Source organism: Delphinapterus leucas, chromosome 19 (genome assembly GCF_059928025.1).
Source record: "Delphinapterus leucas isolate spDelLeu-1000000601 "Yukka" chromosome 19, BTC_Dleu_Yukka2, whole genome shotgun sequence".
Classification (NCBI taxonomy): domain Eukaryota; kingdom Metazoa; phylum Chordata; class Mammalia; order Artiodactyla; family Monodontidae; genus Delphinapterus; species Delphinapterus leucas.
In genome coordinates this window covers 14687501-14715100 of record NC_143147.1, presented here as the reverse complement: position 1 = coordinate 14715100, position 27600 = coordinate 14687501, and the positions used below count along the sequence as shown (strand labels likewise).

Here is a 27600-nt window from a genome sequence, read left to right as displayed (position 1 = left end):
GTTTGTTACACAGCTTTCTTAGCCTTAAATTCCCTCATTCTGGTGATGATATAAAATTTATATTTTAAGGCAGGACAAGAGAAACTAAACATAAAATTCTCTCTGTGTGTTTGTTTGGCCCTCCTCCCTCTCTCCCTAATGTGCAGTGTGTATCTGCATTACACATTAGCCAGAGCTCCTCAAAGACAGAAGTGACTGCTCAACTGTAAAGATCAATTTTTCCCCCTTTCTTCTGATGCTAGTAGTGTAACTTTTTTTTTTTTTAACTTCTTAAAAGAATAGCATTCTTTCCCAACTCTGTAGGGCGTCATGGTGACTTGCCGGTCACTTTGTAAGTGCTTGCCTGGACTATGTACCTCGGTGAACTTTATGTAATACATCAGTATGTCATTTTGATGTATGATCCCTTGTCTTGAAAATGGATATGACTGTGCCTTGGACTTTTAACAGGCAGCACATCATGCTTGCTTGTCTCTCTTTTTCTGGTTTTTAATCTGAGCAGTGGGTTCAGGTGTAGTCAGACTGAGGCAACCACTGTAAAGTTCCCCATCAGTTTTTCACCTACTGGTTTAATTAATCGTCACTGCCTAGCTCCATTATTTCAAGGGGGGGGGTTGCAAACTGGGGATGTCCTAATTCTATCATTCCTTCTGCATTTGTCACCTGGGATTCTCCTGTAAATAAGAATGTGCCCTTATCGACTCATTGTTTACCATGAGATACAGGTCATACAGGAAAGGTTGGATAAATGTGTGATTTTCATTCCATTAGTTACCAGTTTTCAGAATAATGGTTCCCCAGTATCCTCCCAAAGTGACTAATTAGTTGTTTTTAGTTGTTAGATTTTAACATCTTTTGTGTGTTTCATTGCATTGCAGTTGTTTTGCTTTTTGAGTCTCAGATTGTCTCAGTCTGGGGTCAGCACTGTCCAACAGAACTTTCCATGATGATGGAGATACTCCACATTGTCTCTGTCCAGTATGGTGGCCAGCTAGCACCCTGTGGCTACTGAACACTTGAAATGTGGCTATTTGGACTAAGGGACTGAAGTTTTAAAATTTAACTTGATTTCAATAGCCCCATATTGAATAGCCACCCTAGCGGCTACCATATGTAGCAATGCAACTCTGGACAGAATAATTTATTGGTTTCTAAAATTTGGAAACTGAAGGTTTCCCTGGTGGCACAGTGGTTAAGAATCTGCCTGCCAGTGCAGGGGACACAGATTCAAGCCTTGATCCAGGAAGACCCCACATGCCGCGGAGCAACTAAGCCCGCGTGCCACAACTACTGAGCCCACGAGCCACAACTACTGAAGCCTGAGCGCCCAGAGCCCGTGCTCCACAACAAAGAGAAGCCACTGCAAGGAGAAGCCCGTGCACCGCAATGAAGAGTAGCCCCGGCTCGCTGCAACTAGAGGAAGCCTGTGCGCAGCAACGAAGACCCAACGCAGCCAAAAATAAATAAATACATTTTTTAAATGATAAAAAAATAATACAATTAGAAAAAAAATTGGAAACTGATAGGATGAATGGAGGAGATTTCAACATCAGAGAGTACTCTGGATAGTGACACTGGACTAATCGTATCTCATTTGCTGCAGCAACTCTCTGAGCCTAGAGATCAAGTCCAGGTTCCCATTCCCTGGTACCATATTCACTGACTCAACCTCCCCTCCTAGCAACAGCTTCCACCTCACTCCATGCTCTTCAACTACCCAGACTCCTTCCTCTACAAGCCAGTCTCTTGCCCACTCTAGTACTTCTGCTAAAGCTATCCCTCACTGAGTTCACAAGTGCTTATTAAATACATACCATATTCCTGGGTGCTAGGAATGCATATTCCCTACTCTTGAGTAACTTAGAGTGTAGTAAGGGAAACAACTGGGCAAAAAATTAAAACGTGGCATTTTAAGTGTTACCTTGGAGGAGACACAGGAAGGACCTCCTTCCCCAGGTGGGGGAAGAATTGGGGAAGAGAGAGCTTCTCAGTTGAGTCTGGAGGGGTACATAAGGGTCAGCCAGGTAAAGAAGGACTGAGAATATTGCCAAACTCAGGTTTGGCTAAAGCCAATACTTGAGAGACAAGTGTTGGCTGGAAAGGAAAGCTTGCTTTATTCAGGAGATCGGCAACCTGGGGAGAAGGCGGACTCACGTCCAAGAACCAACTCTGAGGATTCTGCTGGACCATGAAAGTTTTTAAAGGGAGATAGGGAAAGCTAATTGCAGGTAATCATTAGGGGAGGGGGTCGTAGTCTTTGTTATCTTCCACTGTGTTCAGACTTTCTTCTGATTCGTTGGTGGTAAGGTAACAGGGCGGTGTTCTAGTAATATTGTACTCAGCCTGAAGCTACCATCCTCCATCTGGGTGGGGGTCTTTGTTCCTTCAGATGAGCTCAAAGATATACTGTTATATACTTTTCTTGAGGAGGAACCAGGACCCTGCCCCATGCTGCTGCACTATTGCTTCTTGACTGCTCCTCCTTTGTTTCTACATTCCCTCCCTTCCTTGATTAGCAACTATTAGAATCTGCCCTTTTGGTACCCAGGGAAGGTCAGGGAGGTTGAACGAAGCCTATTTCCTGCTAATGGGGAAACAGGGCACAAGGAAAATTTGTGCCCAGGAGGGCCCCACAGGGTCCTGCTCCATTTCAGAAAGACCATCAAGCAATACCAGGGACAGTGACACAGAGACAGCTGTGACCAAGGTGAGTTTAGGCGACTGTAAATAAGGCAGCAGCGTTGTCACACGGGACGGGAGGAGGCAGTGGCTGAAGAATCATGCAAGGACTAGAGAGTTATGATAACAACAACCATAATAATTGAGTGGTGATTACCAGCCATGTTCTAATAATTATCTACTATAATCTTTACTATTTTAATCTTTACTATTATAATCTTTACTATTTTACAGGTAGGGACATTGAAATACAGAGAGGTTCAATAACAAGCTCAAGTTACACAACTAGTATTAGCAAAGCCTGATTATGAACGCTGGCAACCTGGTTCCGGGACCCACGTGCTTAAGAAGCACCTGGCCTTGGGGGCCCAGCCAATAAAGTAGTATTTGAACCCGAAGGTGATGGTGAAACAGGAGGGAAGGGGTCAGGGCACAACCGTTAAAAGAATGACATAGGGCTTCCCTGGTGGCGCAGTGGCTGAGAATCTGCCTGCGGATGCAGGGGACCCGGGTTTGAGCCCTGGTCTGGGAAGATCTCACATGCCGCGGAGCAACTAGGCCCGTGAGCCACAACTACTGAGCCTGCACTTCTGGAGCCTATGCTCCGCAACAAGAGAGGCCGCGATAGTGAGAGGCCCGTGCACCGCGATGAAGAGTGGCCCCCACTTGCCGCAACTGGAGAAAGCCCTCGCACAGAAACGAAGACCCAACACAGCCAGAAATAAATAAACAAATAAACAAACAAATAAATAAATAAATAAATAAGAATGACATAGTCGTTGAGGATATGACATAAAATGGTTAGAACCAACTAGGTCCAGTATGGCAGAAGATTCCACTTCCAGAAGACCTTGAGCCTCATTATAGGCTCACTGTAATATATTAGCATATGCTAAATAACACCCACAGGCGCCATGGCAGTTCCCAGGCCAACCATAAAAGTACAAAAAATGGGCGGTGGCCCAATTCCTGGAAATCCCCGCCCTTCCCTAAATAGTTGGAATAATCCTCCCACTTGTTAGCCTATGAAATTACCCAGCCCATAAAAACTAACCACCCTATATTTTGGCAGCTCTCACTTTCTGAGATGGCCCACGTTCCATTTATGGAGTGTGTATCTCTCTCAATAAATCTACTTCTCACCTATCACTTTGCTTCTTGCTGAATTCCTTCTGTGCTGAGACAAAAAGAACCTGAGCTTCATAAGTCCTGAGAGGAAGTGTGTGGTTTCAGCTGGGAGACTGTGGGTTTGAGTCCCCTCCTAAGCCAGAGATTGTGGATTCGAGTCCCATCTGAGGTGCGACTGGATTCCAGTCTCACCCAAGGTGCGGGGTTTCAGAAGGATGACAGGGTCAAGTGAAGGTGTCCAGCAGGCCCTAGACATCTGAATCCAGAGGCTTCATTGGGATTGGGAGTGGGATTCAGGAGTCCTCAGCACACAGGTGATGGCTGACTCCAGGGTAGGCGTGTAGCATGAGGACACAAGACAAAACTCCTAGCAAAAAGGACAGAAAAAGAGACTAGGGGGGAGGGCGAGAGGCTTGGGGAAGGTCAACAGACAGCAGTGTCCTGACAACCAAGGGAGAAGGCTCTTAAAAGATGTTGCCAAGTCAATTAAGGCCAGGATCCTCAGCGGGCTTTGACTTGTCCCTGGTCCCTGATAACTTTCGGGATGCCCCTTATGCAAAAAGTGCAGGCATTTGGCTTGGAAGGAGTGAGAGACAGCCTGACTTCTTTCACCATATTGGCCCCTTGAACTCCTCTTACCCTTCAAGAAGCAAATGGGGGGTCTCTGCAAGCTTCTGGTATCACTCTTCAGAAGTTCCCAGCTCTGGCTCACCTGGGGAGCTTCAAAAGATACCTACATTTATGGAGATGGAAATCAGAACAGTGGTTGCCTCTGGGAAGGGAGCGGCGGGGATCGATTGGGAAGGGACATGATAGAGCCTTCTAGGGTGAAGGAAAGGTCTTCTTTCTTTGTTCTTTGTCAAAACTCACCAAAATAAACACTTAAGATCTTTGCATTTCATTGTAGGTAAATGATTCCTCGGAATTGTCAAAATTGACAAAGTTATCGATGCCGGGGTTCTACCCTGGACCTTTAAATCAGAATCTCCAAATCTGGGGCCTGTGCTTGGCTATCTGGAAGGTTCCGCAGGCGACTGTAGTGTGCAGCCCGGGAGGAGACCGCCGCTGGGGGAGCTAATCTCTTGACCCTACGCTCCCGGAGCTCTGGCACTGCTCCACCACATTCCGCCTGGTATCCGTCCTTCCACATGTTTCTGTGCCAGTCCGTCCCCGCTGGACTGTGAGCTCTGGGTCCCCCAGGGAACCAGCTCTGGGCCGCCTGCTGGTCGGCAGGAGGCCGGGAGGCCGCAAAGCCGTGCCCTGCGGGGTGCGGCGGGCCCTGCGGGTCCCACGATGCTGGAGGGAGAGCGCAGGCACCACGCCGCGGGGTTTTAGAAGTTCCGGAAGGCCCTCGGCTCTTGCGCCTCGATCGTCAGGACCCGTCAGCCTGACCGTCCAATGCTCATGAGGGGACATGTCCAGCTGCACGAACGCGGACCTCGTGGCGCAACGGTAGCGCGTCTGACTCCAGATCAGAAGGTTGCGTGTTCAAATCACGTCGGGGTCAGCTTTCCTCTTTCTAAAGTTCTGCTCACTTTTCTTTATTCTCATTTTCAACCCGGTTGGAGCCTCATTGCGCAAGTCAGAAAAGAAGCTCTTCCTAGGGGCCGGAAGGGGAGGGTCCCGGCTCGAAGTCTCTAGTCGCCCCGTCGAGGGGAGCGCAATGATGTCGCGGTAGTTTTTGTGGTTGATCCGGGTACTGTAAATCTGGGCCGATAGCGGGTCTCCTGAGGACTGACGCACGCTCTGTACCGCTCAACCCAGAGGGTCTGGCGCTGGCGCAAACTAGAAGGTCGCTCGGTAACCAGAGCTCTGGGAGTCGCTGGGCGGGATCTCTCGGGACGCACCTCCCTTCGCGACGTAGTTGGGCTCACGCCTACTCTGAGAAGAGTCCAGACCCCAGAGAGGAGATCCTAAGCGACTTTCTTGTGGACGAGGTGGCCGAGTGGTTAAGGCGATGGACTGCTAATCCATTGTGCTCTGCACGCGTGGGTTCGAATCCCATCCTCGTCGGCTTGCGGTTGCTGTGGCCTGCCTTCGATTTTTATAATCCAAGAATTTCTCTTCTTACCTTCGGTCTGCCAGGATTCAATTTCTGTGTCGCCCCTTCACCCTCTCTCGGTTGCGGCCGCGGATTTCGTCTCTTCTACCCTGTTTTCCAGTACGGCCAAAGGTTGGTGAGGAAGGCACCCTGGCATTCAGTCACCTGCCATAGAAGTGACCTGGCCAGGGAAACGAGGTGGAAAAATATGTAAGTCAGGCGCCGTGGCTTAGTTGGTTAAAGCGCCTGTCTAGTAAACAGGAGATCCTGGGTTCGAATCCCAGCGGTGCCTCCGAAGGTATCAGTTACCTTTTGCAAACACCTCAAGGAAAGAACTGTGGGCATTTGGCGCTTATACACATAATTTTCCACATCTCTTTGGGAACCTGCTAGTTGCTATCAGGCGGCCTTTTCTATTTCCGGTTGTGTGCGTCAACGCTACGTGCATGTCGTCAGTCTTAAGCTGTATGTTTGCACCTCGATCTGCCGCCAAGCAACACAGTGGCATTATTGTGCTTGTCAGTGTTTTGGCTTGGATGTTGCTTCCCGAAACGATAAGTGATTCCGTTTTCGTATTCTGTTTCCCTGTCTCCCCAAACAATCTTACCCATGTAAAAATTTTCCTGAAGAGAGGACTGATCAGTAATTTGTACTTTACATAGATTCATTTTTTTCGAAGTTACTGTCAGCTGGCCGGTTAGCTCAGTTGGTTAGAGCGTGGTGCTAATAACGCCAAGGTCGCGGGTTCGATCCCCGTACGGGCCAGGAACGTAACATTTTTAAAATGTGTACTGCTAATTTCTTGTTGCTTAGGGAAGGCTTGGGGAGCATTTCTAATCCCGGAACTTTTCACACCCCCAAGAGAAACGTGCTTAAATTCTTTCCAAGTCGTAGTGTCTTGAGAGAGCAGAAAAGTTTAAGGAAACTGGATCTCTTTCTGTGATCTCTGTTTCCAAATCTCCTGACCATAACGGGGGGCTCCTGGAATTTACTATGTGACGGTAAATGGAAGGCTGTCCGGGATTGTAACAAAGATTGTTTCAGACCATACATATGGCACTGATCAGCAGAGTGTGAGAAATGGGGTCAAGAAAGGAGTTAGCAAGTGTTTCCACTCTTTCTCCAGAGCCAAGATGTCCAGTTTGCCCAGGAACTGAGACGACCCCTTCCCTTTCTCTTCTGGATCACCTTGCTTCTGATTCAGCTTTTACTGGGTCTCTGAGCCCAGATCTGTGTCTTACATTTCCCCTCCGTTCTGCTGTTCAGGAGCAGGAACCATATCCTTCCCCATGTGGCCTGGGACCCCCACCCCACTCGCAGCACCGGCCCCAAGAAAACTCCACGGAAAGACTGACCTTCATGCCCATACCTTTGGCTCATCAATCCCTTAACCCCACACAGACAGAGTCTCACCCTTAGCAGCAGCAGCACTTTAATTCCACAAAAACTCAGAAAGCCAAAACTGATCAGAACACTCCACAACAGGTGGGCTTCAAACCCAGCAACAGTTCTGTCTGAACCCTGAGAGCAGTGAGACCCCTCCCAACTCACCCCCTCTACCATGCAATACATTCCTTCTAGCTCCACCCAGGTTATGGCTGGGGAAGTGGGAGGGCAGGGGGCCAGAGGGCAGAAGCCCGGGGTTATCCATCTGCAGGTGTGCATCCTTGTCTGCATGGTGTGTGGCCAAGGACCCCTCAAGCTCCCACAGCCCCTGGCACCTGAGATGTGACCACTGGAGGTCAGGGTGGCCACAGTGGGGCTGGAGCCTCCCCTGTTCTCCTTTCTTGAGAACATATGGCAGTCATGTCTCCCAAGCCCAGACCTAAAGCCCTGGCTTCCCAGAGATGGTGCTCTAACTAGGGAAGAGAGTTGGGAGAACAAGGTAGCTGCAGATGGCCAACTGAATAGAAGCAGAGCATCAACCCCACCCACCAGGAGAGGCTTTAAAACTTCCCCGTGTACACCTGTATAAGGCCCAGCTAGTGGTCGCGGGCCTACTAAATATATCTGGAAGAGCCTCCAATATACAGGCCTCCCCTCGGCAGGCAGGTCCCACCAGGGCTCCCTGAAGAGTCCTTAGGATCCTGCTGGACCCTGGCGTTGCCAGGCCTCTCCTGCCCTCCCGGTCACTTGCACAGGGCCTCCAACACCTCCAGGGTGCGTCGGATATCCCGGACTTGGCGCGCCAGTCCCTGAACTGGCTGCAGAGCCCTCTCCAGCTCCTCACAGCGTGCCAGCAGGGTGTACATGCCCTTGATGCTCATGTCCACAGCTTCGCCTAGGGAGTCCACGGCATCACGGTAGGTCTGGATGCAGCCCACGCTCAGCGCTGTCAGCTCCTGCACCGCACCACCCAGCCCGCGAAGCAGACGGTCCACCCTGCCGCCCAGCTCCCGACTCAGCCTCTCCAGGTCCCGCAGCACGTCGGGGTCGATGGGAGGAATGGCCGGAGTGGGTGGGGGCGCCGAACAGGGCCGCGCAGGGGCAGGGGGCGGGGGTTGAGGGGCGCCGCTCAGGCGGATCTTGAGTTGCAGGTTGTTGGCGACAAAGTGGGTGAGGTCGCCGTGGCGGCTCACCGTGCCCTCGAGCTCCAGGGGGCTGGATATAGTGGCGCGCCGCCCGCCGCCCGCGCCACACTCTGCACCCCCTGAGGACCCGGCGCCGCCGCACGCCCCGCTCAACCCGTCCAGGCTGCGGCTGTCCTGAAGGCGGCTGGAGAAGGAACGGCCAGCCCTGCTGGCTGCCGCCGCCTCGTCGTCGTCTTCCTTCTCCTGCTCAACATCCAACCCGCCGCCTCCAGGGCTCCCTCGACGGCAGACGCCCTCCGATGCAGGCCTGTCCTCAGGGTCCTTGCGCCGGGAGGGCGCATACGGGTCGTTTTCGGGACCCGGCGCCCCCCGGTTGCTCCCTGCCCCAGAAGGCGTCCCTCCGCGGCCCGGCTCTTCCTCCGGAGCCTCCCAGTCCGGCGGGTGGACGAAGCTGCAGCTCGAAGTCTTCGGGGACGCCCTAGGGAGGCGGCTCGCGCCCCCAACGTTCTCGGCCTCTTCCTCCTCGGACAACCGGAGGCCTGAGGGCGGCTCAGAGGCCGTTCGGCCCGGGCCGCCGCCGAAGATCGCGGCTTGCTGTTCCCCCAGAGCTAGAAGGCCTGCTTTGGGCCCAGGCCGCCCCCGGGGCGACTCCATACTGCAGTTGGGGGCAGGAGCCAAGGAATTGGTTCGCCCCGGCTCAGGAGGCGTTGGCGGTGCCTTTAAGGGGCGTTGTAGAGGCGCGCCGATTGGCCTTGGGCTCACAATGGTCAGGACGGGAAGAACACTCTAATTGGTCCCGGCAACCAGGAAGTCCCAGGAGAGGAGCTGTTATTGAACGACTGAACGCACGTGAGAACCAGCGGGGTGGAAAGAAGGAGGTGACAGCTGCGCTCGTCGCCCCGCCCTTTCAAAAAGTTGAGGGGGCAGATCTTAAAGGTGAAGATCCTGAAATAACGGAGTCCTCCGGGGGCGGGGCTAGGGCTCTTTCCGCCCACAATTGTCACGCCCACAATTGCTGCTTAACAAACACTTACAGTGCGGACCAGAATTGGGGTTCCTAGGAGGTTTTTGGGATGGAAGTAGTATATCCTGCTTGGACCGTCGGGATTCAACCGCAACTATTTGATCAGGAAGGATGAAACCAGAATTCTCAGCAGAGCTTGAATGGTTCGTTCCATCGTCCTCGGCTAACAGACCGAGCAGATGAATTGCCCAGAACGACTCACAGTGGACAGCGAAGCGGGCTTAAGGGCTTTCCTGTGTATTTGGCACTCTGTTCTCTGTCTCCTGTCCCCTCCAGGTCTGAGTCTCTCTCCTCTTGGAGGATGGTATGTGATTCTGCCACTACGTAAAATATTCAATAAATTAATGGCCCTGAAGTTCAGAGCCCTGGTAACCATTCTGATCTCATCTCTTCCTTCTCTTCCCCTCACTGGTCCTGCTGTAGCCACCCTGGCCTCCTCACAGCTCCTGTGACAAGACGGACATGCTGCCCCCTCAGGGCTTTACACTTGCTCTTGCTACTCCCCTCCCGCCCTCCCCTTTTTTTGAGGCTGGGTCTACCAAGAAAAATTTTCACCTTGGATATTCCTCCTTCCCTTCTCTCCTTCAGGTCCTTATTCAAATGTTATCTTTTCAGTGAGGCCTCCCTTTACAGTCTGTTTAAAATTTCAACCACTTTCTCCAGCAATTCCCCATCTTCCTTCTCTACCTCTTCTCCGGAGCACTTATCACCATCTGACATACTATACATTTTGCTTACTTGCTCATGTAAGTGCCATGAGGGTAAGACTTTCTGTCGGTTTTGTTCTCATTTATAGCCCCAGTGCTTAGAACAGTACCTAGCGTATAGTAGGTGCTCAGTAAATATTTATTAATTAAATGACCCTAGGCCATTAATTTTCCCTTTTTGGCTGGAACTCATTCAAGATGTGTTTCTGTCACTTGCACCCAGAGCCCTGACTAATACAGCATGAGACCAGTGGTCTACTGTAATCTTCTCCCCCTCTCTTTGGGAATGACACCCCCCCCCCCTTGTCTTCCTTTTACTCCTCAGCAAGCAGAAGCTCTGTATTCTGCAGGTGACAGAAAACACAAGTTGAATCAACAAAAGCAAACAAACAAAAACAAGGGGAATTTATTGTCATACAATAATGGTCTTAAGGTGTCAGAGAAGCCTGCATTCAGTGCCCTAACACTGTCGTAAAGGGCCTGGTTTCTTTCCAAGGGAGTAGCTTTATCCCAAGTGGGCTTCCTCATGGTGGCACTATGTCATTTGTCATTCTTTGGGAATTATAGTTGCCTGCTTGAACTGCTATAACAAAATATCATAAACTGGGTGTCTTAACAGAATCTTTTTTTTTTTCTCCCAGTTCTGGAGGCTGTAAGTCCAAGGTGACAGCTGATTCTGCTCCTGGTGAGGTCTCTCTTCCTGGCTAGCAGACGGCCACCTTCTTGTCTCCTTATATGATGGAGAGAGAGAGCTAGCTTTCTGGCCTTTTCTTATAAAGACACCAATCCCATCATGAGGACCCCACCCTCATGACCTCATCTAAATTTAATTACCTCCAAAGGTCCCATCTCCAAATACCATCACATTGGGAGTTAGGGCTTCAACTTCAAATATGAATTTTTGGAGAGACAGAAATATTCAGTCCATAACTGCGATCATTTGTCATTCTCTTGGGCCTCCCAGGATCTGAATCCCAGTGTTTGAGGACTCTCCCACCTCATTAGGCAGAGCCCATCTCCCACTACAAAAGCTGGAATACCAAGCAGTCACTTTCCCAGATTCCTTAGCACATGGCTCAGGCTCCACCATGGTCTACTGGACCACTTCTGCAGTGGAATTTTTCCTGACTGTGTAGACTCCAAGCCTAGTCCTTTTAGAGATTCCATGAATTACCCAGGATGCTCATAATAAGGTCTGTTTCAGCTTAAATGAACCTGAATTGTTTTCTGTTGCATGCAACCAGAAGCCCTGGCTGATATACTCCCATAACTTCCAGAAGGGGAGGAAGGACTAGCTTCCGATGCATCTTTCCCAGGAGCCCCAGTTAATCTCTCGTCACATCTCCTTGGCCTAAACTGGTTCACATGCCCAATTTAGTCACTTTGGTCAGGGTGATACCATGTCTTATTGACTTAGGATTTGGTATTTGGAAGCAATCACTCTGGCAAGGTGATTGAAGAATTGACTGATTAGGTTAGAACAATTATGCCCCTCCTGGAGCTAGAGGTGGGTCAGTTCCCTCCAAACTGAAGTAGTAGCAACACAATGGAGGATGGAGGAGGGGCTATGGGGGAGCAAAACAGTGTCCACTACATTAGGGGTCAGCAAAATATGGCCTGTGGGCTAAATCCAGCTCTCCACCCGTTTTTATATGGCCTATGAGCTAAGAATGGGCTTTTTTTTACCTTTCATACTCCATCTCAGGCCCATATGATGCAATGAAGGCCCAATTGATGAATGTTGACAACTTTAAGTGCTCAGGCTGGGGGAGAATTTGGAGGTGTGATCTGTTCAGAGGGGCTAAGAAAATGACACAGGCTATTGACTTCAGGGGCATCTATTCCAAAAGAAACGTATAGAATGTCATGAGACAGCTTGGCTGGCATCTCATGGTCATAACATACACACTGGATACTGACATTGATCCTCTAGATTTGCAACCTTCCTGAGCTCAGAGGATTTTCTTTTTTTCTTTCCTATTTATTCACTCCCCTGCCTCTAGAACAGTGCCTGGACTGTGGAAAGCACTCAGTAACTATTGTCAAACGAATAAATCTAAGCAAAATTTTGATATAACTACATCAGAAGGATGTAGGGACAGAAAATGCACATGTGTATGGTGGCAGTGGAGTGAAAGAATGAAACCTGTACATTTTGTAGCAGGAAAACAATAGATAGAGCCTAAAACTGAAAACTTAAGAAGTAGCAACAGAATCCTGTGATTTGGAAATACACGGTAAATACCAAAAACAAAACAAACCCATAAAAGGATTTGGAATAGGCTGTCTGTGGGGAGAGAGAAATAGGCAGACTCTAGGGTTTTTTTGGGTTTTTTTTAAGCCTTATAACATCGTTCAGTTGTTTTAATCTCTGGGCATATGTAGTGGGTTGCATGGTAGGCCCAAAAAAGATATGTCTGTGTCTTAACCTCTGGAACCTATGAATGCGATGTTTTTTGGAAAAAAGGGTCTTTGCAGATGTAATTAAGGATCGTGAGACAATATTATCCTGGATTATCTGGGTGAGCCATAAATCAAATGACTAGTGTTCTTATAAGACACAGAGGAGAAAAGAGAGAAGACAGGAAGGCTGTGTGAAGACACAAGCAAGAGATTGGAGAGATGCAGCCACAAGCCACGAAGTGCCCAGAGTCACCTGAAGCTGGAAGAGGCAAGGGAGGACTTTCCCCTAGAGCCTTTGAGGGGAGCATGGCATTGCAGACAACTTGATTGTGGACTCCTGACCTCCAAAACTGTCAGAGAATACATTTCTGCTGTTTTAAACCACCGAGTTTGTAGTAATTTGTTACAGCAACCCTAGGAATTGAATATAGCATGAGTAACTGAGATGAAAATAAAAACATTTATTGATGTTCTTCACCACATGGCTTAAAAGAGCAAATAATCAACAGATGCAGAAAAAGCATGAGGTGAAAGTCAACACCTATTTTTGATTCAGAGAAACCCCAACAGACTCCACGCTTCCACTGCAGGGGGCGCGGGTTCGATCCCTGGTCGTGGAACTAAGATCCCGCATGCTGTTGCGGCTGACCCCAAAACAAACGCCCAAACCCTTAGCAAACTAGGAAGTGACCAGGCCTTCCTCAACCTGATAAAGGACATGTATTAAAAATCTACAGCAAGCATCATGTATCTAGCAGTGAAACCTTAAACCTTAGGTTAGGAACAAGATGACTGCTTCTATTCACTCCTGTGCTAGATCCTCATCAAAGCGGAAAAACAAACAACTTCTGGGTACAACAATGTTCAATTGCTCCTGGGTCGGCAGGAGTGAACCAGAAGAGGGAAAGAATAGACGTCAGCTAAGAGCAAGTAGTAAGAGAAGGTGGGCAGAGATGGCTGGTGTGCAGGCGTAGCAGAGTGGAGCTGAGTCCCCAGCATCCCCAGGTCTGGGAGTCAGAGCAGGGGAAAGAAAAGACTTGGGGGTGGGGTGGAGCTGACCAGGTGGGGGTTAGAGCTGAGAGGGCAGGGTGCTCCCAGGGGCAGTGATGCAATGCCAGTCCTGGCACCCTGCATGGGCAACTCCCCAGCCTCCTCCCCACAGGTGACAGCTTCCTTCACAGCAATTTCCGCCTGTAAACATCTACACTCATTAGTACAAAAAGCTTCAGCCTTTATTAGATAAAGAGGAGGTAGAAGACAGATGCGGGAACAGGCCAGGGACCCCTTCTCCTAACTACACATATACAGACATACAGACACAACGGAGAAAATGACAGGGACAGTTCAGGGGACAGACTGAAGGGCAGAGGGGGGCAGCACCCTCCGGGAGTGGGCCCGGACCCAAGGGTGGGCTGAGACCTGAGCCAGTGGCAGGCGTTCTGAGGGGTTATGCTTGAGCAGCTTGGAGATAAGGTCCTGGGCTCCTGCAGGCATGGAAGGGGGGATCTTCAGGTCCACCTGCAGAGGTAAAGGAGAAGGAGGACCCCAGCTTTCACCCTGGCTGCTTTCCCTTCACTGCCCATTTTATTTGGCGAGAGACGTAAGCCCCACAACTACGATATGCCCACTCCCTGCCCCTGGTCCCTGGGCCAGCACAGACCCCAGCCACGCACCCGGGACTAGCCTCCCACCTTGACGATGCGCCGATACGTCTCGTTGTGGGAAGCACTCTCGAAGGGGGGGTTTCCCACAAGCAGCTCGTAGCAGAGCACTCCGATGCACCACAGATCCACCTTCTCGTTGTGCGTGCGCCCCTCAATCATCTCTGGGGGCAGGTAGTCCAGGGTGCCACACATTGTCTTCCTCCTGGAGGGGGGGTGAGTGGGCAGGGATCCCAGATCCAGACCTTCTCTCCTTTCCCTGAAGCTTGACAGGGAGCCCAGAGACCCCAGGATGTGCCAGGGGAGTGTTCCAACCAGGCTCTGACAGAGCCTTTGGGGTAGGAGTGGGGCGAAGACATACACTAAAGCCCCAGAGGTGGGCTTACACACTGCCTCTGCGTTTCCACACTGAGGGCTGTATGTTAAAATAATCAGATACGAGGGCAATGTTCACCTTAGAATTAAAGGAAAAATCTCAAATGTCCATCAAGCACATCCTGCTTACATTAATCAGGTTACATCTCTACTATGCAATATTATGAAGGCATTAAAAATGATGTGGGCGTATTCTCAGTGATATGGCAAGAAGGTCCCAATATATTTCAAGTGAGAAACCTGGGTGGCAAAACTGAGTCTCCTATTTTTGGTTTTTTCTTTTTGGCCACACCGTGTGGCTGGCAGGATCTTAGTTCCCCAACCAGGGATTGAACCCCGGGCCAAAACAGTGACAGCGTGGAGTCCTAACCATTGGACCACCAGGGAATTCCCAGAGAGTCTCCTATTTTTGTAAAGATATTGCTGTGTCTGTATATTTACATAAGAACCACCCAAAATGTCTCTGGGTAACAAGATCTGGAGTGGTTTTACTTTGAATGCCCCAGCCTCACCCCCAGGGCCGGCCTCCTGGCCCACCATACCTCAGAGAGGGGGCGTGTACAGACCAGCCGAAGTCAGCAATCTTCAGCTCTCCCTGGAGCCCCAAGAGCAGATTCTCTGGCTTTATGTCTCTGTGAATCACTTTCTTCCCGTGGCAGTATATCAGAGCATCCGCCAGCTCCTCCATAATCTGGGGGGCCAATGACAGGCAGTCAGACAAGGATAGACTTCGGCTGCAAGCAGCGTCCCCCCAGCCTCCAGCCCCCGGCCGGTGCCCCAGGTGCCCACCCGCCCCGACCGTGGCTGTTCGCTGCTCGTCAAAAGTGTGGCTCTTCTGCAGCTCCTTGTAGAGCTCCCCCCGGGGGGCATACTCCAGAATCAAGTAGATCCTTCGCCGGTCATAGAAATAGTTGTAGAGACGCAAGATGTTGGGATGCCTGGGAGAGGAGACAGAGGAAGCATCAGGTTGTATCCTGGCATAAGGAAATGGGAAAGATGACAGGTCCCACTGCAGCAAACTGGGTCAGGCTTGGGCCAGGCAGGGGACACCAGGCTGGCGGTGCTAAGGGGGAACTGGACGCAGCTCTCTGGGTTCAAGGCTCTGGCCAGGACTGAGAGCTCCTTGGGGCTGCCTGACCACAGCTGCAGAGAAGACAGTCTGGATGTGGTGGGATTGGAAGAGGAGCGGGGGGTTGAGGCGCCAGGGGTACTGTGGCTCGAAGGGCCCTGCCGCGTACTGCAGATGGGCCTGGATTTCGATCTCCCTGCGCAGCTGGTGCTCCACACCCTCCTTCTCTATCTGAGACTTGAAGAGGACTTTGAGCGCCACGATGAAACGGCTTTTCTTCTCCCGAGCCAAGTACACATTTCCAAACTTGCCTTTGCCCAGAGGACGCCCAATCTCAAAGTCGTCGATTGTGAAGGAACGCCTGCTGGAGGGGGGGTGGGGGGTGGTAGGCAGCTGAGTACCGGTTAGTCGGTCCTCTGAGGCGTTTGCCTTCTCCCTGCACCTCAGCCCATCCTGCCCGCAGCCCCGTTTCTCTTCCAGGGGAGCTGAGGATGGATCAGGCTTTCTTGCCTCCCTATTCCTCCTGCCCTTACCTTCTACCTCCCCCATTTCCTACCTGTTCGCTGTCCCTCCCCCTCTCTTGCCGCCCCAAGGCTTGGGGCACTTACATTGAGAAGTTGGGGGTCCCACTGTTGTTCTCCACCACCTTCTGGAGAGGGGCAGCTAAGGAAAGAAGAGGGAAATTGAGGCCATCCTTTGACATTTTCATCCCCGTCCACATTTCCCAGACCCTAGTCCCCTCAGGTCGATGCCCTCCCCTTGTCCTAGTTACCTGTGGGCTGGGCATTGGAGCGGCTCATGAGGACAAGTGCAGATGGGGTGACAGGCTCCTTCCGGAGGACTCTCTGGGGCAGGGTGTTCAGGCCAGACTGAGCCTGAGAAGGACCAGGGGAGAGCTCTGAGAGTGCCTTTATCCCAGTGACTGGGTTGGAATGTGCTACAAGCAGCATTTCAGGGCTTGCTATAAAGCCGCCCACCCACCTACCCAATCCCCAGTTCAAAGAGGAACACTGAGACCACAATTTTGCTACTCAGCCCCAGGACTCTGCTCAGAGCCCCATATAAAATGAGCTATTAATAAACAACCTAAGTCAGCCTAAGATAGGGACTTACCCTCACACCTAACCTCTCACCTCTTTGGCCCTGGCCCACTCCACATTCTCAGGCCCAAGGCTGTCCAACCTTCAAAGTCTTGTCCATAACACCACTCATTTACCCAGCCCCCCACCTCAGGGGGCAGTACAGGCTGGGGTAATGAACACACAAAATTCAAGGAGCTTTAGCACAGCGGTATTCTCATGGTCCCCTAAGCTCAGTCTGTTAAGTCTCAGATAAGGTCCTTGTGGCCTTGAGTGTTCAGCAAATCTCAGTATTTACCCCTTTGCCACAGCAGGCTTTAGGACACTGAGGGCTACTCTAACAGCCCTGGACCACTTTTCACTTTCAACTTCTGAGTAATATACACCCCTTTCTTTTAGGAGTGACCAGTGTGGGCATGACAATGTTTTCTCATTCAGCCTCCACTATTGACAGCCTCATTCAGAGCTTCACCAGGGAGGCAGCTGGTGGACAAGGGGACATACAGACCCCCCCCGCAGGATACTCGAGCCCCGCAAACAGAGAGCAAAGCCCATGCAGGGCCCCTTCTTTCTTCTTTAGCCAAGAGAGGAAGAAAGCCTCAGTGCCCCTACAGACCTGTTTGCAAACAGTGATATTAGCATGGAATTTACAAATAAGCAAGTTGAACAAAATGGAGTGCAGAAATAGATCCACATATATGTGGGAATTTAATATATGTAACAAAGGTAGCATTTCAAATCAGAGGGTAGACTCTTCAGTGAAAGGTGTTGGGACAACTGGAAAATAAAGCCATTGAATGCTTACTTCACACCAGTCATTAAAATAAATTCTAAATTTTTAATTTAGACTTGTCCTGGACCTTTTAAACTTATAAACGTATCTAAATCCTTCCAGAGTCTACTTCTATTTCCTGCCTAGCCTATTTTTTCAGGACAAGGGTTGGGAATCATGGCCAAAAGGCCAGACCCTGCCTGCTCAGTCCCAGATGTCATCTGGATGTGACAAATAGGCTCAGCTCTGCAGAGGTCCTCACAGGCTGGTCAAACTCAAGTTGGCAGCACCTGATACGATGTGGCTACAAATGACCAGACTGGGGCCCATAAACTGGTGCAAAGCCGGGAAGAAAGTGGTAAGAGGATAGCCCTCTGCAGGACCTCAAATCTGCAAGCGGGACCTCGCCACGCGGGTGGGGGGAGGGGAAGTGGGAAAGCCCTTACCGTCTGCCTGCCGTAGGGCCAGGGGTAGGCGTTCTCCTTCTGGGCCATCCTTAGAAGGGAAGGGGGAGGGAACTGGGCAGAGAAGAGAAGCAGAGCCGTGAGAAGCAGAAAAGAGGGAGAGAGAGAGTGAGGGGTCGGACAGATCTAGCCGGAAGCGCTTGTCTGGGGCTGGTGAAAGGGAGCAGGTTTACAAGCTGGCCTCATCAAGGCGCATCCCGGAGCTCGCCTCGCTGCCCCAGCCCTGCTACCGGCCTCACCCCTTTCCAGGACCCTCTCTCCACTTTAGAGCAACCAGCAGCCCGGCAGAGTGCGCGCGGGCCCGCCCAACGGACCCCCCGACCTGCCGGATCACCTGGCCTCTCCCGGCGCAAGGCCCCCGAAAGGAGGACAGCTCACCTGGAGCCGGCAGCACAGCCACCTCCCTGGCGGCTGGGAAACAACTGAACCTTCCCGACCGCGCCCACGCAGAGGTCCTTTCAAATCTCCCGCCCTGGCCCCATTGGCTGAGCGCGCCGCCCATGCCCAGTCCTCATTGGATGGGTGTCCCATTACGTAGCCCTAGGGGCCCAATGGAAAAGGTGGAATGCGAGCGCCGGAGCAGCTCGGGTTCAGGCTTAGGAAAGTTTCCCTCGACCCCCGAAATAGTCTCATGGGTTTTTTTTGTTGTTTTGTTTTGTTTTTAAAATTTAAGTCATCGATATATCTGGAATTTATCCTTGTGTATATGTATGAACTAGGGTTTAACTTTGTTTTTTGTCAGAGAGCCAGTTATGCCAGCATCATTTGTTAAACAAGCTGCACCATTCCCAAGGGAATTTAAATGCTACCTTTGATATACTAAGTCAGATTCTCTATTCAAGTTTTATTGCTTGTTCGTTTGCACGTCTGTTTATTCTTTTTTTTTTAATTTTTTTTTCGGTACGCCGGCCTCTCACTGTTGTGGCCTCTCCCGTTGCGCAAGCTCAGCGGCCATGGCTCACGGGTCTAGCTGTTCCGCGGCATGTGGGATCTTCCCGGACGGGGGCACGAACCCGTGTCCTCTGTATCACCACTGCGCCACCAGGGAAGCCCTATTCTTTTTTTTTTTTTAAGTTTTAAATACCTTATTGAAATACAGTTGATTTACAATGTTGTGTGGGGGGGTGTTTTTTTGGCTGCATCGGGTCTTTCTGATGCGCAGCCTTCTCATTGTGGTGGCGTCTCTCGTTGAGAAGCACAGGCTCTAGGCACCAGCTTCAGTAGTTGTGACTCGTGGGCTCTAGAGCGCAGGCTCAGTAGTTATGGCACATGGACTTAGTTGCTCCGGAGCACGTGGGATCTTCCCCGGCCAGGGCTCGAACCTGTGTCCTCTTCATTGGCAGGCAGATGCTTAACCACTGCCTTAACCACCAGGGGAGTCCGTGTGCGTTTATTCTTATGTCATTATTATTTTGTTCTTTGAGTCTTTTACTCATATTACTAATAAGAATTTTCTACCAGAGGACCTTTCTCTGCAGGTCCCCCAACCGAGGCCAAATTGCTTGGACCCACTCTCACTTTTCTCCTTCTTGCCGCACTCCCTTCTCTGCTCTTTCCGACTCCAAATTTCATTATTGGGTTAAATAAATAGATTTTGGGACCTTCTATGAAATAACTAGTGGATATTTGTAAATACTGCCTGTCCAGCACCCTTCATCATTCTTCTAATAATAAGACTCTAACTTCACTTTAGGGAACCACCTGTCTCCCCATTCTGTGTTGTTGGTTTCTGTTGCTGCCAACCCCAAATCGCTAACTTGATGGAGACACGTTGTAGAGGACTTTGTGGTTATCTAGCCAGCATCCATTCTCCCAGCGATTCCCACTTCCTGAAAGCAACAAGAGTTTTGTGGGTCTGAGAGGGAAGCTGACCCCATCCCAGGTCCAGGAGTGGACCCTGTCTGATTTACACCAGTCAACACCCTTTATTCTGGGATCGTGGTCACTGGTTCAGGGATAAGCATGTGACCTTAGTGAGTCAGTTAGTGGGAATTTTAGGATTCTTGCCCAGAATGCTGGACAGAAGCTCCTTTTCTCCTGCTGGAACTGGGCAAGAAAGCACATAGCCTGCATTGCTGGTGGGAGTGCTCCTGCAGGGAGCAGGCTGAGTATGAAGCTGACATTGTAGAAGGCAGAAGAGAGGTCTGGGAAGAACCCGAGAACTTGATGACAATGTTGAACGTCTGGATGCCTATTTCAGCCATTTCCTTCCATGACCCAACAGGTTTCCTTCTCTAATGCATTGAGTTAAGAGTTCTGTTATTTGCTGTTAAAAGCATACTAACTGACACACATCTACAGACCTAGAATGTTTGTAGTCATTTGGGTTGAATGATGCAAAACTACTGACAGTCAATCATTCTGACCTACAGAAAATACCAATTTCATATGATTCACCCTGATGTAAATGAAATAAGTCCTAATGGGTTTCTAGATCAGTTCACAATGCTTTTGGCTGCAAGTAACAGGAAACTCAGTTAACACTGGCATAAACAATAGACATCTATTTTCTCTTACATAACAAGAAATCAGACAGTAGATAGTTGGCTCAGGAACTGAACAATGTTAGAGGTCTGGAATGGCCTCTCCGTGATTCTCTTAACATTTTCCCATTGCAAGATGGATTCCAACAGTCTCTGTCTCTTTTATCAGGAAAATCAGAAGCCTTTCTAAAAGTTCCCAATATGGGAATTCCCTGGTGGCCCAGTGGTTAGGACTCGGTGCTTTCACTGTCATGGGACCCTGTCTGATCCCTGGTCAGGGAAGTAAGATCCCCACAAGCCCCAAGGAGCAGCCCCCCCGAAAAAAAGTTCCCAGTAGATATCTCCTTGCCTAGAACTGTGTCACATGAGTACTGCAAAGGAGGCTGGTAAATGTATCTCTTCCAGCCCCTACAGTTAAAGCAGATCGGGAGTGTGGTGGTAGAAATAGGCATGTGCCACTGGAGGTACAGTGCTGTTTTCACTCAGGGTCAGCCCAACCCTGCTTCCCAAGATCAAGGAGCCCATTTCAATTTCAGTGCCTTTATCAACATATTTGGCATAGAATGCCTAGCTAATGAAGAGCTTTATAAAAATCCTGTCACTTGCAGTATACTTTATGCCTCATAATCTAGTGAAGGGAGACTTTTCTAGAGCCTGTCAGGGACACAGTGCATGGGTGGGATATGCCTGTTAGATCCCATACAGTATCTCTGTCCCCTGGAGTCTTTAAATTCCCACTTGCACATTATGTCGGAAGACATTTGGCCTTTCAGGAATAGTTGATGGGCCAGCATAAAATTGAGATTTGCATTATTCACAAAAAACGAAGCAAAACAAAACCTATCTGTTCTAGCAGCTAGGCAATCAGCTGCCTGTTCCAGTTAGTGAACAAAATCTCTGTTATTTACCCCAGTGCTCCTCAAACGATCTATAGGGAAGAACCAGCTTTAATTATTGTCAATCCATCACAGATTGATACTTTTATAAAATACAATAAAAATGAGTTCCTTGAAAAATGAAATCTAAAAGATATAAAAATAACAAGCTCAGGCTTCCCTGGTGGCGCAGTGGTTGAGAGTCCGCCTGCCTATGCAGGGGACGCGGGTTCGTGCCCCGGTCTGGGAAGATCCCACATGCCGCGGAGCGGCTGGGCCCGTGAGCCATGACCACTGAGTCTGCACGGCCGGAGCCTGTGCTCCGCAACGGGAGAGGCCCCAGCAGTGAGAGGCCCGCGTACCGCAAAAAATAAATAAATAACAACCTCGCTTTTTTTTTTTTTTGGTTATAACCAACGTTTATAAAAGTACTCTGACAAATACTGTAAGAGTTTTTAAATATGTAGCTCTCAAATTCTATACTCATTTCGGACATAAAAGTAACAGTTCATGAAGTGGCACCAGTCTGCGGGCCACACTGAGTACCAGCAATCTACCTCCAGCGCAGCCCCATCCAAAACTGTGGCCTGTTCTCTTTGGCGAGGCAAGCTCAGCATCCACTCTCCCGCAGGGATTCCCCAAGTTTATAAAGGTGGAAATGAGCAAATTCCTCCAAGTCTAACTCTTTTCTTCTTTCCTCTTGCTTTGCTTTTGCCTCCCAGTTCCTGTTAGATTGGGGATTCTGGCTACTGGCCAAGGAACATTGAGGGGTGTCCTTGAGGGGCAATTGTCACTATTCTACTCCCAGAGCTGAATTTTCCAGTGACTGGGAAGGGTCAGAATGTAGCGTGTTCCAAAGGTCAGGCTGGATGGCTGGGATACTGTAATGTGTGTGAGGCACACATGTCAGTCCTTTTATTTCTGATAATGGAATATCCCCCAAAGAAATTTATTTACTTGTCTATGCTGGGTCTTAGTTGTAGCGTGCATGAGGGGATCTATTTCCCTGACCTGGGATCGAACCCGGGACTCCTGAATTGGGAGCGTGGAGCCTTAACCACTGGACCACCAGGGAAGTCCCCCTCCCCCTCTCCCCTCTCTCCCCTCCCCCACAAAGAAATTTCAAGACATGAATTCTCATCGTCAGCCAATAAGCCCCTTCCAGGGACGAGGAGTAGTAGACTCAGAAGGTTCTGGAAGGGCCTTGTTGGAGGAGCCTAGCCAATACTTCCCATGTCTCCCCACTAAGTTGTCCTCCTCAAGGTAAACCTGAGGCAACGCTGATGAGCTGAGTAGGTGCATCAAGACCTGGCTGCTCTCCTCCATCCAGACTCCTCCTGAGCATTCCCAGGTCAAACAGCATCGCTGGGGTTTGCTCTTGGCCATTAGAGCCCAAGTGTTCATCTTTGGTACAAACTGCAGGCCTGGACCAAACATCCCTGCCACTGAGATTGAGGCCTGAGGCCCCCTCCAGGTCCATGTGTGCATCCTCAGGGACTGGATCAGCAGAGACAGTGCCCCTGCCCATGTGGCAGGACAAGAAGCCTCTACACTACACTTCTGATGCATCGTAAAATGTTTTATTGAAGTGTACATACTGGAAAATGTCCAGCTGGACAAATTTTCACAAACTGAACACCTCTGGGTAACCAGCACCCAGATCAAGAAACAGAATATTACCAGCACCCCAGAAGGACCCCCCAGCCTTCTTTTCAAGTCACTCCCCCCCTGTCCCAAGAGTAACCACTGTCCTGACTTCTAACCCACATACTGGTTTTGCCTGTTTTTACCTTTATGCAAATGGGATCACACAGTATATATTCTCTGGCACCTGACTTTTCTCATTCAACATTATGTTTGTGAGATTTATCCATTCTGTTGATGTATTGGTTTTTACATATACATGAACATGATAAAATTTACACAGACTAGTTAAAAGTAAGTCTCCCAGTTCCCTGGTGGTCCAGTGGTTAGGATTGGGCACTTTCACTGCCTGGATTGGGTTCAATCCCTGGTCAGGGATATGAGATCCTGAAAGCTGGGCAGCGTGACCAAAAAAAAAAAAAAAAAAGTGCAGCAATAGATAAATATCATACGATGTTGCTTATATGTGGAATCTAAAAGAAATGATACAAAAGAACTTACTTACAAAACAGAAATAGAGTCACAGACGTAGAAAACAAACATGGTTGGGGGGGAAGGGGGATTGACATATACACGATACTATATACAAAACAGATAACTAATAAGGACCTACTGTATAGGGCAGGGAACTCTACCCAATACTCTGTAATGACCTATATGGAAAAAGAATCTAAAAAAGAGTGAATATATGTATATGTATATCAGTGATTCACTTTGCTGTACAGCAGAAACTAAGATGACATTGTAAATCAACTATACTCGAATAAAATTTTTGTTAATGTATAAGGAAAGATAGAATGAGAAAATTACTATTTTGTATCTCCTTAAAGGGGCCCTGTTCTGGCTGGACACTGAGGAGGGGATGCAGGATTACCGACTGCCAGCTTCACACTCCTTCCGCGTTAGGTTACCAACGCTCCTGAGCTGTCCCCTTGCTAAGTCATCAGCGGTTCTCAAATCGAGCACACTTGGCTTCTGCAACAAAGGCTGGCAGACTGTCAGCCTCAGTCTTGACACATGTAACACAGTGACCACTCTGGTGGAAGGCGGTCCTGGGACTAGGGAGAGGAGGGGAAGGCGAGGCACAGATTCTAGCCTGGGTGGGTGACTGCTTTGTGCGCTGTGGTGAGACGGCTCAAATTCCTCTCCTGCAGCCCAAGCCTGTGACACTAACAAAGGCGCTATTAGTTAAGGAAAGAGATGTCAAGGAAGAAATTCCCCACTGGGAAAGACAAGGCCTGTGGAGTGGATGGCTTAAATTTCTTCGTTATTTTATTTTTTTTCAATATACCAGAAGCGGCAAAAATACACATAGCTCTGGGCTTCTAGTGACGGCAGTGAAGTCTGGAGAATATTTGTATGTAACGCAAATTAAATACAAAATATTTGTATTTAATACCCAATGTTCTACCGCATGGAGGGAACATCAGAGATGATTAAAGCCATAAAAAAAAAAAAATTGAACTGAATACAAGAACACGGTAATGGAAACATAATTGTTTTTTAAAAAGAGAGGAAACGAAAGAAAAAAAGAAAATCGCTTTTAGTTGAAAAAGAAACAAAAGCAGTGCAGTTAGCTGTTTAGCTAAGGGGAAATTTTAACCCTGGTACTGGAGTTTCAGGAATTCATGTCATAGACCAAATTCAGCAGAGGCCAAAAAAAAAAAAAAAAAAAAAAGGATGTACATGGTAACACTTTAAATAATGAGAAAAAAATGCAGATAACCACCAGACAACCAGAATGTCTAACTTTAGAAGAATTGCTTAATAACTTACAGCATTGTCCTTGAAGTCCGATGTTCATTAAAATTATAATTATAAAGATAATAGAATCCTATTCCTATTACAATGATAAGTGAAAATACTGGAGTACAAGATTATGGACACCCCTGGCAAGTGGAATTTAAATTGCCAAAAATTAAACCACTGGTTTAGGAGGATTATGAATTATCATTATTACTTTAAAATTATTCATTATTGCTACATTCTTTTCAATAAAGAACATTTATTGCTCCAAAATACATTTTCGGAACAAGAATTGGTGACTGGTTATGAAGAATTTCTGTGTTAGGATATCTAAAATATCTACGAGGTTAAAGGTATTATTATTTAATTGGTTGATTTGATGGAAACAGTAAGATGAAAATAAAAGTTCCAAAATTTGTATTTTAGTAGAAAACTCAGATACTTTAGGGGAAAAATAATCCCAGAAACACTCAGGTTCCTTTTTTTTTTTTTTCATATAATAACACAAAATTCTTTTCTTTCTTTCCCAAAAAATAATCTCACTTGCAAAACTATCCAGCTCCCGAAAATAACCCTTTGACCCCGACGTGATTTGAACACGCAACCTTCTGATCTGGAGTCAGACGCGCTACCGTTGCGCCACGAGGCCTTCTCGAAACCGCTGTTCGACGGACCTCGTGAACAGATGTATCATCAGCATCAAGGGGCGGAGTTTTATTCTCAGACCCCGCCCGGCCCTTTGTCAGAGCCGTTCTCCGAGCCGCCAGCGGGCTAGATGCGCGCGCACTAAGGGATTAATCATCCTCCTCTGGACAAATTGGGTTTAGACGCATTTGGTTTAAGGCCCAATTCTTTAACCTCGGTACACATTGAGCTCACTCAACAGAGAAATTACTTCATGTGTTTGAGATTTATTTTGGGGGTTAATAAAGTGTTGGTGCAGATCTGGCGCCCTGGATAAATCTTAGATTTAATCCCAGCTCTTCCCCTACTTGGCTTCTCTTGACTTTTGTTTCCTCGTCTGTAGACTGGGTATAATCAAACAGTCCCTCGCGTGGTGACTGGAGCTCAATGGCGGTGCCGGGAGCCAAGCGCCGCTCACACGTGAGTGCCTCGCACACTGCACTCGTTACTTCTGTGTCGGCGTCGCTTTCGTCCGTTCCTCGCCTAGGCCCTGACTCGTTATCACTCAAGCCACGACCCTGTAGACCTAACTCAGTATTTAAGAACTTCAATAAGCAATAACGAAACCGAAGCGTTGGTGGTATAGTGGTGAGCATAGCTGCCTTCCAAGCAGTTGACCCGGGTTCGATTCCCGGCCAACGCATAGTGACATTAAGTTTTCTTTTTCTTTTCCCCCCCCGAATTACGCGTGTGACAGTGTTTTGCTGTTTGCCTTCTTGTGTTTTTTAAATTATCGTCAATGAACGCGTCTAATATGCTTATTGAACGGCGAGAATAATGGCTAATAAACCTATTGAATGGAGAGAATAATTAATTTAGCCACATATTTAAAATACGAGTTACTTGAAATAAAACAAATATGAAATTTAGAATGTGAGCTTGAGAGTCAGGACAAACGATCCCTCGTCTTCTGCTTTCCTTTTTCTTCCCGTCTTCTTTTTATCTTCATCCTAGGGCCCGAGATGGGTACTTCCGAAGTAAGTTAAGATTTGGTGCAAAAGGCTTAGCACTTCTCCCCGTCGGGGAATCGAACCCCGGTCTCCCGCGTGACAGGCGGGGATACTCACCACTATACTAACGAGGAATGAGACAAACATCGTTTGCTCCAAATGCTTGATCTGCTATCTTCACCGAGAGCGGCGTGCCAATGACGAGGTTCCTGTGGATGCTGTCTCTCCGTCCAGTAAGAAATGCTGACCGAAACCTATGCATGTTCGAGACCATAACTGAGCGCGAGTCCCCAGAAGGGCGAAAACGAGCAGGAGTGACCAAGAGACAGACGGCCTCCAAGCCTGCTGAGACCTGAATTCTGACAGTCCTGGGGCTCTCCCAGACATAACCCTAAATAGGTCCCAACCCGTTTCACTAACTGTCATCCACTACTATAAGTTGACGGACATCAATCAAACCGAAACCAGGCTCTGGAGGCCGAGGAGTAGCATCAAGTAGGAAGGAGGGGAACAGACAGCGAGCGTCTTGCCCATGTCAAGAGGTGCCTGCCCTCTTCCTGGAACTCTGGGAAGGACTGCGCGCCGCGAGCCTCTTCCTGCCACCCGGGTGTCCACTCAGAACAAAAGAGCTCCCGGAACACCTCCTTCAAGCCCTCAGTTCACTCTGATCACCTTCCAGCCCAGCCTCCTCAGCGCCGTTCCAAGTAACAACCGCCTTGGGGCTCTGGTTTCCGCAAAACTGGAAGGCCGGGCTCGTCCGGGATTTGAACCCGGGACCTCTCGCACCCGAAGCGAGAATCATACCCCTAGACCAACGAGCCGACATACAGTAACGACCGCGGACGACTTTAGAGGTCGTCCCAGGCTTTCTGCAGTCCTAGGACTGTGATTCACTGCGGCCTGATCCTGGCACGCGGTTAGGGACCACCCGCCCCGACGCACAATACTCTGGAGCTGGGGTCTGGGAATCTGTCTCGGCTCCACAGCCGCGAGCTCCGACTCCTCCCAGGAAATAACGTCGGGGAAGTGGGAGGGAGTGGTCTCGGCCTCGCCCCCGAGCAGCCCTCCAGGACTGCCTCGAGCACCCGTGTGCCCGCGCCCTACGGTAACTGACTTGGCGCCACTCCGTAGTCCGGAGTCTCGACTCTTCCTGCCTCCGCCCGCCGTCCTCGGACCCAGCCCCCGGCGCAGAGCTTTGAAGACTAGCGGTAGAGTTGCCTGGTTGGGGACAATTAATGAGTCCTGAGATCTCTCTGGGAACACCAGCCCCCCTTTCTGTCCCTGC

At 49.3% G+C, this 27600-nt stretch overlaps 2 protein-coding genes and 8 non-coding genes across 12 annotated transcripts; 5 read left to right on the top strand and 5 right to left on the bottom strand.

Moving 5' to 3' along the window:
- The first annotated feature begins 5242 nt into the window (after nt 1–5242).
- On the top strand, nt 5243–5314 carry TRNAW-CCA (transfer RNA tryptophan (anticodon CCA)). Its single transcript has one exon. It is a non-coding gene; the product is annotated as a tRNA-Trp (tRNA).
- A 424-nt stretch (nt 5315–5738) lies between these two features.
- Nucleotides 5739–5820, top strand: TRNAS-GCU (transfer RNA serine (anticodon GCU)). Its single transcript has one exon. It is a non-coding gene; the product is annotated as a tRNA-Ser (tRNA).
- Nucleotides 5821–6066: 246 nt separating this feature from the next.
- TRNAT-AGU (transfer RNA threonine (anticodon AGU)) lies at nt 6067–6140 on the top strand. The gene has a single exon. It is a non-coding gene; the product is annotated as a tRNA-Thr (tRNA).
- Nucleotides 6141–6539: 399 nt separating this feature from the next.
- Nucleotides 6540–6613, top strand: TRNAI-AAU (transfer RNA isoleucine (anticodon AAU)). The gene has a single exon. It is a non-coding gene; the product is annotated as a tRNA-Ile (tRNA).
- A 650-nt stretch (nt 6614–7263) lies between these two features.
- On the bottom strand, nt 7264–9194 carry BORCS6 (BLOC-1 related complex subunit 6). The gene has a single exon (XM_022595829.3). It carries the CDS (start codon nt 9031–9033, stop codon nt 7978–7980), a length of 1056 nt encoding a protein of 351 aa, XP_022451537.1. The 5' UTR covers nt 9034–9194; the 3' UTR covers nt 7264–7977.
- A 3765-nt stretch (nt 9195–12959) lies between these two features.
- On the bottom strand, nt 12960–18386 carry AURKB (aurora kinase B). Of its 3 annotated transcripts, none has more exons than XM_022595506.3 (9): nt 18312–18386; nt 17916–17987; nt 16391–16493; nt 16227–16281; nt 15788–15982; nt 15349–15487; nt 15092–15240; nt 14205–14379; nt 12960–14031 (listed from the first exon to the last, which is right to left on the bottom strand). In XM_022595506.3, the coding sequence occupies exons 2-9, from the start codon at nt 17961–17963 to the stop codon at nt 13858–13860; spliced, it is 1038 nt and encodes a 345-aa protein (XP_022451214.1). In that variant the 5' UTR covers nt 17964–17987; nt 18312–18386; the 3' UTR covers nt 12960–13857. The 3 variants fall into 3 exon arrangements, with proteins under 3 accessions (XP_022451214.1, XP_022451215.1, XP_089756507.1); XM_022595507.2 differs by having other exon boundaries at nt 15788–15979; nt 18312–18385; XM_089900381.1 differs by lacking the exons at nt 17916–17987; nt 18312–18386 and having other exon boundaries at nt 16391–17905.
- A 6872-nt stretch (nt 18387–25258) lies between these two features.
- TRNAW-CCA (transfer RNA tryptophan (anticodon CCA)) lies at nt 25259–25330 on the bottom strand. Its single transcript has one exon. It is a non-coding gene; the product is annotated as a tRNA-Trp (tRNA).
- Nucleotides 25331–25936: 606 nt separating this feature from the next.
- TRNAG-UCC (transfer RNA glycine (anticodon UCC)) lies at nt 25937–26008 on the top strand. Its single transcript has one exon. It is a non-coding gene; the product is annotated as a tRNA-Gly (tRNA).
- Nucleotides 26009–26377: 369 nt separating this feature from the next.
- On the bottom strand, nt 26378–26449 carry TRNAD-GUC (transfer RNA aspartic acid (anticodon GUC)). Its single transcript has one exon. It is a non-coding gene; the product is annotated as a tRNA-Asp (tRNA).
- A 615-nt stretch (nt 26450–27064) lies between these two features.
- Nucleotides 27065–27136, bottom strand: TRNAP-CGG (transfer RNA proline (anticodon CGG)). Its single transcript has one exon. It is a non-coding gene; the product is annotated as a tRNA-Pro (tRNA).
- Between the last annotated feature and the right edge of the window lie 464 nt (nt 27137–27600).